We start from the raw sequence: 13,240 nt of genomic DNA on the forward strand, positions 1-13,240 counted from the left end.
CTTGAAACAAAACTGAGCTGTGGCTTTTCATGTGCTTGGTGTCCATGGGTGGTGGAGAGGTTACAGTTGGCACTTGAGATGATTTCTGTAAATGATCCACAGCTCTGTCACTTAGAAATTAGATTGTTGCAGTGTAGATGGAGTTGAAACTATTGAAACTGTTCAGAAATTCTAGCTCTTTCTTTATTGGTACTTTTACAAAGGGACACTCTGTCTAAATGTTGTTATTACTGGGTCCAATGCATTGTGGCAGCTTCCATTAACCAAGGGATATGGGATGTGAGAGATCCGAGCTGGGGCTTGGACGGGATGAGGCAGAACCTTCTTGTTTTCCTGAAAGCTGATTTTGGATATCCCAGGTGTGGAGTTGGAGTGTCCACACTGGGCATCTGTGTCTGACTAATGGATCCACTGCCTCTGAAATTCCATTTTTGCCCAACCCTCTGTTGAGTTGCTCTGGCTGAAGGGAGTGTGAGAGTGGAAATAAACCTGGTGACTGCTGGAAAAGGGCTGCAAACTAATTCAGCCAGGTAAGCATCTGCTGCTGAAGCTTTCCAGGGCTCAGAGGTGCCTGCACATAAACACAGCCAGAGTTACACATCTCTTTCTGGTGCTGGTGCCTTTTGTGGTGATGCTCAGATGCACAGGGCTGCTGGGGATGGGGCTGAAAGGAGCAGTGGGGCCCTGGAAGGATTCAGATTTAGGGCTGTTCCTCCACATCCCCCATGTGCTGACACTTTGCAGGAGTCTCTTCAGTACAGTGTGGTCTGCAGAGGTTCTTCAGTAGCTGATAGCTCACATACACTGAGAATATCTTATATGTAGTTTAACCTGCATATAATTGTGAAGTAGGGCTTTATTCTGTGTATCACAATGAAACAGGGCTTAAATCCAGCATTAGGATCCTTGCTAGCCTTTCTGAACTGATGGCCATCTCTTTAGCAGGGAAATGGGATGTCAGAAATAACAATTTCAAGTGCTAAACAGCAGGAGGCACTGAACTTCTAAAAGATAATTTATGCAAATGTTCCCACCTCCTTCCTACCAATTTTTTTTCCACGAAAATTAGAATGTATCAACATCTCTGTCAGCTTTTTGCTGCTTCTGGAGGTTTTGAAATCAACACTGGCCTCCCTTTAGGCACCACAATTGTACCTGATCTCCTAACATGTGAACTGTTGTTGGAGTCCTGTAATTCCTTGCTGAGTTGCCTTTCAGAGCCAGAAATTGCATCATTCTCCTATGTACAAACAGTGAGTCTCCAGGGCTTCTGAGTACTCTTCCCTTCACCCACAGTGCTCTGATCATGATATATTTAAATGAGCTGTCTGCAAAGTACAGGTTCTTAAAACAGATGAGCAGTGTTGTTTGGAGGCAGTGGCAAGGTAGGAAGGCAAGAAAAATATTGAGGGTATGGTCTGCAAAAGGTACAGTGGGAGTGAATGGCACTGTGAGACCTGCTGCTGCCTGGACTGGGAAAAGCTCCTCTCTTCCCTTCTGCTCCAGTCTGAGGATTGAGGGAAGACCCAGGCAAGAAGGGAAGTAGGACACTGCTGTTCGTTTTGACTATGGGATTTTTATTTGGGAAAAATGCAATCAAGACAAGCTTTCAGAGGCCTGAATGAATCCTAGAGGAAAGGTCAAGGAAAAGGCAAAAGGAGAAAAAATCTCTGCACCCTGTAGTGACTCAGTGCACCTTTCTTCCCTGCTGGTTGGCCAGAATTCCTGGCCAAAGAAGAGGGAGCAGCCCCAGGGAGAGGGGTGGTGACTTCAGTGTGCACCGCAGCACTGCCTGATCCCAGGGAATTCCTGTGTGTGCATTCCCACCACCCACCTGTCCCCAAGAACAGGTGACTCTGTGGGTGGCTCTTTATCCAGAGCACAGGTAAGGGGTTTCCAGGAAAGTGTGCCTTGCTGCTGGTTTGCACTCTGAGCACAAGCACAGCAGGATGCTGCTGGTGGCTGCTTGGGAATATGTATGGAATTACTTGCTTAATTTCAGTTTAATTGCTCCACAGTTCATTTTGGATTGTATTTATTATGCCAAGGTAACTTTTGATTCTTTGGGGAATTCATATTGAAAAAGATTGGGGCATTTCCATAGAGCACAGGTTTTCATTAAGGGGAAAAGGTATCAAATAAACCCAATTAGCTGAATAAGCGTGATCTCCAAAGCCACCATGCTCAGGCAATCCCTCTTCTAGCAAGATGCAAATTTGTCTCCTGTGCTTTTATTAAAGTTTTAGCTATGAGATTCAGTATTGGGTGGTTTTGATTAGCCCACCTGTTAGTAGGAAAGGACTTCCAATACTCTATTGCTGTGGTGTCCCCATTATTTTTCCTCTTAACTACTCTTTTTAAAAATTTTAAATTTTTAAAAATTAAGTTGATGGCTCTGCCTGCCTTCTGTTCATCTCAAGGGAATTTTAGATTTGAAATCATTGTAATTTACAGTTACTTGGATATTTGAGACACGCTCTGACATTTACTCAATCTAAGCTGTACTTGGTGGTCTAAAACAAAGCTCTGACCTGTGCAAATTGCTCCATGTGTATCTCTGGAACAACACTGATTTTAGCAGCACAACTTGGATCTAAAACCTGGGAGAAAATTGTGCTGTGCATCCAAGACATCACTTTTAGATGTCCCTTAATATTAATCACCAGTAATGTTATTTACCTTCAAATTGTTGATTGTGTTTCTCAGCACATATGTGAGGGAGGCTTTTGTGCAGAACTGAATTCCATGCATGATTTATGTTTTCTAAGTGTGAAAATTATTGAAGTTATTTTTTTTTTTAATTTAAAAACACTATAAAGATTGTCTTGCTCGTTATCAAACGAAATGCATTCTAATAATGCTGTATTCTATCCTTCACTGGTTTGTAACAAATTAGCAGAATTTAAAGCTCACATGAACATGCCTGAGGCCATAAGCATTCCATGAAGTATCATTCAATTGGTTTAATTTGATTTAACATTCTGTACTAGCAGAATAGCGTTGGAACATAATGAAATAGTTAAGGGAATAAATCACACGGGACTCCATTTTCTTCGTGGTGGAAAAAGGCAATTCTTTATTCACAGAACTCCTTTTTACACAGTTTTACAGACATCGTGTGTGACTCCAATTGGTCCGTAGCTTTCTTGCCAGTTTCTTTATTGGTTAGTAACAAGTTATTATCCTGTATCAATTGGTCACTCAGACCCCAGGGTGTATGTGCAGGAAAGGTGTATGTGCTGTTTGTGAGAGATAGAAAAAGGAAAACTAACAGTGTAAAACCAGTTTATACATGCGCTGGTTGTTTTTCGCCCAGGAGTAGATTGTTGTGCTAATGAGCTGCTCACACCAGGATTGCTTTCACGTGGGAACTTGCAAAGTGCTAGCTTGACTTAGAAGAAATGACAGCCTAACAGATTTTTGAGTCTTTTCTTATAATTTTTCCACTTTACTACAACAAATAGTGACTTCAATAGTGACCTTTTTTTACCTTGTGTACTGTGTGATAGAAGCTGTCCTTGTGGGACAAAGCCTTGTGCCTTTGTTTGCCAGTCAGCAGAATGCTCCCGGAAATGATTTGTGGATGCTCACCCATAAACGAGAGAGTAACTGAGAGAGTTGTGCCTTTCTTACTTCAGGAAATCACCTGTTGGCCATTTCCCTCTTGGTCCACTTGCAGGGTATTCTGTGGCCTCATCATGGAGGTTTTCTCTCACTGTTAGCCAGATCAAGAGCTGGCAATGCTGTTAGGGGGGAAAGAGACTGGTTCCAGTCCCCAAGGGCTCCAGGTGGCTCTGTGAAGTCAGGAGCTGGTTTCTCCTGACTGCACTGAGAATTAGAGCATGTCCCACGAGACTTATTTGGGAAGCTGCTTGCAGAGTAGGTGTCTTGCTTCCTGGCTTATCAATCAGATAATGTGTCTGTCTTTTTATTTGTGCTGCTGTTCCAGCTGTGCCACTTCTACAGGGCTGGCAGGGAAGCTTGAGGAGAGTTTCAGCTCCCAGGAATTGGTGCTGCAATTCACCAGTGCTTGCAGTAAGCACCATTTACAAGGAGGAGGAGAAGGAGGAGGCACTGTCAGTGTAACACTGCTTGCCTGGTCTCCTCCTGCTTTTGCATGTCTCCAGAGAACAGAGCTGCTAGCAGGCACCTAAAAGGCTCCTACTCTGTCATTTGGGAAAGCATGGAGAGAGGTTTCAGTGCCACCAATATATGAGAATTGTGTTGTGCTAGGGTGTAACATGTAAAATGTGATTAGCTACAAAAATTGTAGTCAATTCAGATCTTTTTTCAGCTTCAGTCCTTATAGGAAGGATGCAAAGTGGAGCAACTGCTAAAAAGAGTTCTTCAGCTTTCTGCCATTGTGGGCATCTTTATCAGATAATTTTTAGCACCTTTGTAGCTCCTGCCAGCAAACACCCTTAAACAAGGCTCACTTTGTATGCCTGATGAGCAGAGCACTGGAAATTGCTTGTGCTGCCCTTTCCCCTGGGGTGACCTGTGGCTGAGTAGCACAGCCACCTGTGGGCACAGCCTGCTCCTTTTCATGTCTGCATGGCCTCTCAGGGCTGTGTGAAATGCACAGTAAAATGAACAGTTTGGGTCGACTGTGGTCTGCTGCTTGGGCCCCCAAACCACAGTGCTGCTCTAAGTGCAACCTTGGAAAATACAAAGCAATTATGCTTTTCCTTTTATATAAGATTTGGGCTAATAAAGATCCAAACCTCATGGAAGTGGTTCTTGGTAAGGGATACTCTTAAAAGATGCTCCAGATCTCAGAGTTTCCTCAAAGCCTTTGTGAATGGCAGTGAAAGTGTTCAGACATCTGAGCAGTGCTTTTGTCAGAAGCAGAAATGTAGGGATGTGTTGGGGTCTGTGTGTCCCTGTCAATGTGGAATGCTGCTGTTAAAGCTACACTAGCTCAGCTCTGAAACTGGGGACATTTCACAATTAGCATTCTGCCCCTGGGCAGGGACTGCAGGAGCCATTCCCAAGGGACAGGCAATACCAAGCACCTGGAAAACAGGAGAGGCTCTGATAATGGTGTAATGTGAAGAGTAATAGAGAGCTTAAGGTTTAATTAACTTACAGGCCACACTCCGTGTGCACAAACAATTTTGAGTCAAGGGAAAAAAAAAAACACATGGAACAGTAAAATGTTGTCATTGATCTTGCTTTAAAACCTTATTTTAGGCGAGTTTAAACCATCTATTAATTGAAAATACTGTTGTTAGTTATCATAAAGAGAGGACTTGGCAAGGTGAGCATAGCATGGAAATTCTGCTTTTAAGAGAATGTAAAAAACTTGGATTAAAAGAAAAGATACACCTTGATAAGGTGAAATAGACTGGCACACCACCACCCCCCTCTCTAAAGGACTGTTTGCACACCTACAGTAGCTTGCAGGAATGTGGCCAGGAAAATACAGTATCCTTTTACAAAAAACCCCAAACCAACAGAGCCAAATACAAGAGAGCTCCTAGGCCAAGAAGTCAGGGAATGAATATCAGAGGTGCAAAAATGCAGGTGTGCAGTCATGGGCACCTGCTTGAACTCTTGGTTCTCAGCCCAGGCAGACACTGAGATTCACCCCAGTTGTGCTCAGTTATTAATGAGGCTGGAGCCAGGTTCTGCTGCTCACTTTGCTTTGGGGGAGAGCACATTTTGCCACCTCTGGATTTACTGTAATAATTTTCCTTATGAAACTTTTTTTATCCTTTATCTTTTTTCTGACTTGTTGCTTCTGCCTGTAGCATGTTACTCCCCCATCACTTCACCTGGATTGCATCCTGCACTGTAAAGCTGGTACTAAGGAGTTTGTGTTCTATGCTTGGGTACATCTCTGGAGGGGTAAAGCTGCTCCAGAAGCACAGAAAATCTCAGAAAGCACAAATAGATCTGTAACAAGGGGGTACAGTCTAAAGTGCAGCTCAGTTTTAATCATCTCGAAACTCAGTGAGAATTTGGACGTGCAGATATCATCAATAAACACGGAAATAAGTCAGCTGAAATATGGTGTTTTTCTAGGAGTTTTGTTGCCTTGTTTTTCTTTTCTATATATTGAACCAGGTCTAGCCACTTAGGGTTTGAAGGATGCCTTAGTTTCCTGGAACTGCCCACGTGATCAAAAAAGCCACAATACTGAAGTGTGGTTTATATCGTTTCCTGGTTCGCATGGCTGGTGTGCATTGCTTTATTTCTGGTGGTTTCCTTTTTTCTTTTTTAAATTCAGGTATCCTTTCCTGCCCTGTGTGCAAACAGACCTGCTTTGCAAGGGATGTAGTTGAGAATTTCTTCCTCAAGGATTTTCCAGTTGGTGATTCAGCTATGGCAAAGGTAAGTGAAAGCCATGAAGCTGTGGCTTGTTGAAACACTGTCAGATGAGCAGTGAAAACAGAGAAAATCTTGTTTTAAATAAAAAAAAATTATCTTATAATTTGCTTATGCAGCACTGTAATTACCTCATTACCAGAGATGGACACACTGCCTTCATAGAAATTTTAAAACTTTAGTTGAAGAATCAGTTTTAGTCCCTGTATTTTAAACGGTCCGTTAAAAATATTGCTACTAATCTATCTGTGATACTCAACATATTGGGAAGGTACTGATTGTCTTGGATTCCTCATTGTCCTCTTAGGTCTCAACTTAAGGTAAACAATCATGGAATTGTTAGGATTAGAAGGGATCTTTGGAGGTCACCCAGTCCAACTCCTCACCAAGGCAGGGTCACAGGAGCAGTGACAGCAGGAACACATTCAGTTGGGTTTGAATGTCTCCAGAGGGGGAGACTCCATGAACTCTCTGGACATCCTGTCCCAGTGCTCTGACACCCTCAGGGTAAAGAAGCTGTTCCTCATGCTGAGATGGAGCTTCCTGTGTTTTAGTTATGGCCATTGCTCCTCATCCTGTCACTGGGCACCACTGAAAAGTGTCTGGCACCATGCTCTTAGCCCTCCTTTGAGATATTTATCAGCATTAATGAGATCCCTCTCAGCCTTCTCTCAACTAACCAGGCCCAGCTCCTGCAGCCTCTCCTCAGTGGAGAGATGCTCCAGATCCCTCATCCCCTTTGTGGCCTCTGCTGGACCCTCTCCTGTATCTCCTCGTCTCTCTTGAGTTGTGGAGACCAGAACTGAGGAGAATGCTCTGGATGTGGCCTCCCTGGACAGCTCCAGAGGGACAATCCCCCTCTCTACCCACTAGGCACAGGAGCTGAGTCTTGGCTAAATGGTTACACCAGCATCACCCGTTAGGTCGTGTGAGCAGTTACAATTTTGTGATTCTCTGTTTTTATGATACAAAAGTCACATCATATTGCAGTTTCCCACTGGGGAATGGATTCCAAGGGAGTTATTGGATTACAACTTTTGCCTTGAATTGGCATTGTACATAGGTGGGTTTAACTTCAGTTAAATACCCAGTGAACAGGCAGGGCTATTCTCACAGCTTTGCAGTTGCCACTAGTTTGGGTGGAGAGGAAGAGCACAGAAAGCTGGGTATTGTTAAAGAGTAAAGAATGTGTAACCTGATCCACAGAGTGTTCTGGGGACATAAAAATAATTAAGGCAAGCAAACTGTATTGACATCTTCAGGTGTACATTGCTTGCAGGGTGCAACCTAAGTTGATCTACAACAAGAAGAGGTGTATTAACATGCACTCTCCAAAGAGAGGAAGAAAATTCAGAAGATACTGCTGAGTTTTTAAAATGCACTTATTATACTGGGAACTCTTAATTACTGTGACTTGCATCCTTTACTTTTCAATGAGAATTTGTGTAGAAAGGAAATCAGATGAGAATATCTAATGTCTTCAAAAGCATTAGATTATTTTTTCAAGCCATCCTTAAAAAAGGATTTTCTTCTCTGTAATCCCTCAGGAGTGCTAAGAGCAGTTCAGTAATGCAGATTTCTCACTGGAGCATAGGAGTACCCTAGAGCAACTTGTGAACCTTCACAGTTTTCAGCTTCCTTTTTATTAAGTCAAAACATGTAGCTTTGCTTGCTTTCTGTGTTTAACCACCACACTCCAAATGAAAGCCACAGTTTCACCACCAGTGACACCAAAAGGTGAAGCATCAGATCATCCACCTGAGGCACATCTGAGCTGCCATCGTTGTCTTAATTTTCCTTCTGTGTTCGAGTGGGAGTCTGTCAAGGCTTGTAACAAAGTGTTTGGAAGCAGGAAGGTGTCTCAGTGTGTGAGAGAGTGGAGCATAAATGATAGGATGTGCTGCATGCCGGCAGCAGCACTTCCAGAAATACACAATTCAGAGTCTCCTGCCCAAAATCCCATTTCCACGTCATAAATAATGCAGCCCTGGGAACACTCTGCACCTTAAAAGTGATGTTAACACAGTGCAGTGTCAACATACACATTCCAGTCAGGCTGGCAGCTGAACTGCTGCAGGTAAACCTTGCTTAGCCAGTTCTGGTGATGGCAGAGAAGGCAGAGCATTCCTCAGCTTTTTCCTGAGCTGGACCTAGGTGGTTACATTTTAGACCAGTCACTTATTTCCATAGAACAATCTTTATTCCCCAAATTAAATGTTCTTGCATTTTGGTTATATAAGTTTTATTAGGCTTTTTGGTTTCAATTATGGTATGTACCTTTTGGAAAACATTGCTGATAAGCAAATGGCTAAAATTGCATATTGGCTTGTACAAACAATTCCCTCTTTAGACAATTAAACACATTTAGAACTTTGCTTTGTTGTCTTATTGTCAAGAATTGCCCAATCTGTTTGTGAATGAGTATTTAGAAACTCTTCTGTAGTGGCTTGATAAGAGACCTTGCTGTGAAATGCCAGACCCATGGAAGGAAAGGATAAAATTTAAATTAATTTTATCAAAACAAAAATTTTTCTTCCTGTGCTGAAGTGAGTCAGAGCTTGACTCACTTTTGTCAGGGAATTTAGGTGGATATGGATGTTCCACTAAGTGTTAAAGCTGTGGTTTTAAACTGAGACAACCAGCTAAGAACTGCAGTAGTTCTTCCTTCAGACTTTCTATTTCCTGAGCCACCATGAGCAGAAACCCTTCCCTCACACTCACCAGAACCTGCACCAGGGGTTATGAGCTGGGCACAGGCTGCTGTGTCCCTCTCTTCACATTTCCCATCAAATTGTTGGGATGCAAATAATTGAACTCCCAGCTGAAGATCAGCTGCTGCCCAGGAGAAAGGAGCCTTTAGGAAGTGGTTTTGCCATCTAGTCCTGTTTGCTTGAGTAGCCCTGAGTAGAAGCAATATTGAGGAGATTTGTGTGTGTACATAGCTATAGTAGATATATTGTAATCTTGAGGGAAATGCTTCAGTTTAATCAAGTGCTGGCAAAGCCTTGCTTTTTATGCTTTGATAAAGGTAAATTTACATCACTGGGCTCACTCTGCCCATGAGCACCTATTTGTGGCTGTGGGGAGCCAAATACATGAATATTGGGAGTTTTGAAACAAGGTGTTTTATGCCTAAAGCAAATGATTTTTAAAAGAATTATCATTGTAGCTGTCTTGAAATTACTCTTGAGTTTATTCTGGAATACAAGGTGTTGAATTACCCCCTTCATTTCTGCTCCTCTGTTCATTTCCCCCCAGTGACATGTCCAGGCAGCATGGCCTGTACAGCAAAGGGCATTCCCTGAATTGTTGAATCAATAGAGAAAATATTAATTAAGGTTTCCAGGTCTTCTCATGTTCCTGTGCCTCGTGCTTCCAGTTCACCACGTGTGATATCAAGATATAAACTGAGCTCATTTCTGGCCAACTCTGTAGAGGACAGGAACCAAGTTTTTCATTAATAGTACGTGGGTGTCCCCATGTTGTTTTCTAGATTGTCTCACCTGTAGGATGTTTTATGTATTTTCCTGAATGTTAGACAGTTACAACCAGACTCTTAAAATAACTTGAATTGCTTTAGTCTGAGGACAAAAGCTATTAAGCTCACCAATCTGAATGATAGTCTGTAAAGGACAGCAGTTTGTACAGCTGATTTGTCGTGTGTGTGTAACTGCACTTTTTGTTCTTAGAGCTGCTCCATGTGCAAAGAGAAGAGACCTGCCCACAGTCTCTGCACAAGATGCAATAAGTGGTTGTGCAGCTCATGCACAGAGGAACACAGACATGGCCAGGAACCTGGAGACCACTTCCTGTCCTTATCCCTGAAGGGCTGCACAGGTACTGGGGACAACACTGGAGTTTTCTTTCTTCCCGTATCAGTTACTCAGCTGCAGAGGGAGCAGTTGCAGGCTCTGTGCCACACACAGCGGGCTCTGTGTGACCCAGAAGGATATGTATGTGTCAACAAGAGATTAGGTGATTTTTCTCCAGCTTCAGGGCCATTGCCACAATCAGCATTCCATGGTATTTTGAGAAAATTTGGATATTTGTGTTTGAGAGTTAGGCATGTGCGGAAGATCCCAGTGATGGGGCAGGGTTTGGAGGGCTACAACAGCAGCAGGCCTTGCCCTTTCAGTCTTCCTGTCCCAGTTTGGGGAATTTCCTTGAGGAAACCATGACAAAGCAATTCCTGTGCATATGGACAAGGTGTGTGAGGGAGCCACAGGCAGCAGGAGGCTGTGATCACTACAGGATGCTCCTTTCAATTTGTGCTTGAACAAGCATGAATTAAGCCCACTGGCAAATATGTCTCATCTGTCTACTATGGTGATCTACAGAAAGTATTACCATCTCCTGTTATTAGTCATTGTTTTCTTTACCAATAGGTCAGAAATCTGCAGCAGAATATGCTAACCTAGACTTTCATATAAGCAATTTTTAACTAAAAATAAGAATTTGTGCTGTGTGCTTATTCCTCTTCATAAGGAAGATGAAGGGCAGAAAAAGGAATAAGTTTATGAAGTTTATGAACTGCATTACAACAAACACAAATTTGGAAAAAAAAAAGCCCACGGATAATTTTTATTTTATTTTCTTTTAGGATTTTTCTTGTAGAAGATTTGACTTGCTATAGAAGTTTTTTTAAGTATGGGTGGTCATATCAAACAGAGTTTGAGGCACTTGAGACAAAATATGCAATTGCTAAATAGAGTGTAAGCAAAAGAAGTCCATAAGAATGGTAATAATAAAAACCCAGAAAATACATTTAAATGATTTTTGGGTCTTTTCTAGAGAATAATATAAACTGAAGTCCCCCAGTTTCTCCTCACATGTCCTGATTGGATGGACAATATGTTTTTCTTCTTGAGTTGATGACAAGATAAGGGCTGTGGTTTTGAGGCTTCAATTGTTTATAATTTCATATCACTTTAACTGAGATTATCATCTCACATTGTTGACAAATGCTGGTAAGAAATTATATGTGTGGCTTAGCTGTGGGTCTGTGTGTGCTATATAAATAAAAAGATGCAGACTCATAAAAACATGAGAGAGAATTTTAGTTTAGTACCCAATTCCCTGTGTTGAACAAAACATGAACAAGGAGCTTGGTACTTCATAGAGAGACTAGTTAATAGAGAAATTATTTGGAATGGAATTGGTGCTTTTATATTATTTTTATTATTATTAATGTATGTTTTATGACAGATATGCCTTCAGAACAGTTCAAAGAAAGCAAATCCTGGGATATACCAGAACTCAGACTGTTTGTGTTTTTCCCTTCTGGAAATAAACACAGAGCATTGGCAGTCAGGAAGGATTTAATGTGTTTGGTGTGGGGTGTTCTGAAAACAGCACCTTCTTTGTAAGCTCTTGAAACTATTAAGAGGTCTTGCACTTTTAAGCTGTTCTATCTTTTGCCATTTCCCTTGTAAGGGCCAGGTCTTCTGGTAGTGTTAGATTCCTTGGATCAGAAATGAAGTAAAGTAGCGAAACACCCTCACCAAACACATTAAGTCCTTCCCATTTCTAGTAATTTTAATCAACTATTACTTGAGGTTTGTTTTGAGAGGAGTCGGAGCCATTGAGAATTATGGAAGTGGAGGCAGAGCTCTATTAGCTGAGGTGGCTTTTCCAAAATTGCCATCAACTGATCAGAGGAGCAGAGATTTAAAACTTTGTTAATTATTCAAGAGATCCACCTGAGATAAGGAAAATATAGGCTGTAGAAAATGGTGAATTATCAGAATTTAGGGCAGCTGAGCTTTCCCTGCTCACCAAGGGAGGTTCTTTTTAAGAAGCTAAAATGGGTAGTTGTGGTTTTGTATTTGCTTCTAGAAAAAACAAGGTTGTGCCCTTGTTTAGTACCTGATTTCTAAGTATTAAACTTATTTCAAAATAGAAAAATGTTGCTCTGAGCTGAGTAAAAAGTAGGTCAGGAATGCCATGGCTCAGTGGCAGTTCTCACTGATATGTCAATTGATTCAGGGGATTACTCGTGGCAGAGGCTGTGGGTCTGTGTTGCAATTAGATAATACTGATTTTATTCTTAGTTTGCATTTGAAATCTGCTTGTCTCTTAAATCTGACATGGTATTAAAAAACCTCAATGAATTCTCTGGGATGATTGCAATCACCCAAAGGCTAAAGAACCCTTCAGAGAGAGAAAAAGGGGAATCATTATATAGGATTGTAACTTCATGATATTAACTACGTTAAAGACCATATCTCATTATCAGTTTGAGTTTAATATAGAAAACTTGATATTGAATTTACAGAAAAACAGCTTGTATGCTCTGCAGATACTGAACACTTTGAAAGGCTTTTCTAGCCCATAAACTGTCAGAAAGTTATTATGGTCTTTTTTTTCCCTTTTAAGATGTAAAATCTGATCACATAGGGGATGATCTTTGACATCATCCTTGGATATATATTGGTTGTACAACCTCTCTATGTGCTTCTCAGATGCAGGTTTTAATAAAAAGTACCTATTTGCAATGTAATCAGAAAAAAATTTGCTGTCAGGGTGAATTAAGTTTGATCCTTTCTAGTAGAAAATATTGGAGTGGGTTAAAAAAGCCCTAATCTAATTTCCTCCTTTATGAATGCTACCTATTAGCATTTGATTCAATAATGACATAAACCAATAGACTTTCCTGAAGAATAAAGCAGGGTACAGTAAATAATTCATAACAATGTAAGCTATGTAAGGGTGTTACATAAACTCTTGGCCTAATCTGTCACAAATTATTTTCTTGCACATTGTTAAGAAGGTGGAATGAAAGTCAATTGAACTGGAGGAAATAAATCAAGCTCCTCAGAAATATTTAGAGTAGATAGCAATCTAAAAACTGGGCTGTTAAACATATATTTTTTTAAAGAGTGGCATGGATTTTCTCCATATTTGCACTGTC

General features: G+C 41.3%; 1 protein-coding gene across 1 annotated transcript in view; it reads left to right on the plus strand.

Moving 5' to 3' along the window:
• The window catches only part of TRIM66 (tripartite motif containing 66), a 45,464-nt gene that overhangs the window by 5,189 nt on the left and 27,035 nt on the right, over nt 1-13,240 (plus strand). Inside the window, exons 2-3 of the mRNA XM_036383852.1 lie at nt 6,233-6,336; nt 10,020-10,167. Coding sequence (XP_036239745.1) covers nt 6,233-6,336; nt 10,020-10,167 — 252 coding nt within the window. The remainder of the gene's footprint in view (nt 1-6,232; nt 6,337-10,019; nt 10,168-13,240) is intronic.

The sequence above is a fragment of the Molothrus ater genome, chromosome 6 (genome assembly GCF_012460135.2).
Source record: "Molothrus ater isolate BHLD 08-10-18 breed brown headed cowbird chromosome 6, BPBGC_Mater_1.1, whole genome shotgun sequence".
Taxonomy (NCBI): domain Eukaryota; kingdom Metazoa; phylum Chordata; class Aves; order Passeriformes; family Icteridae; genus Molothrus; species Molothrus ater.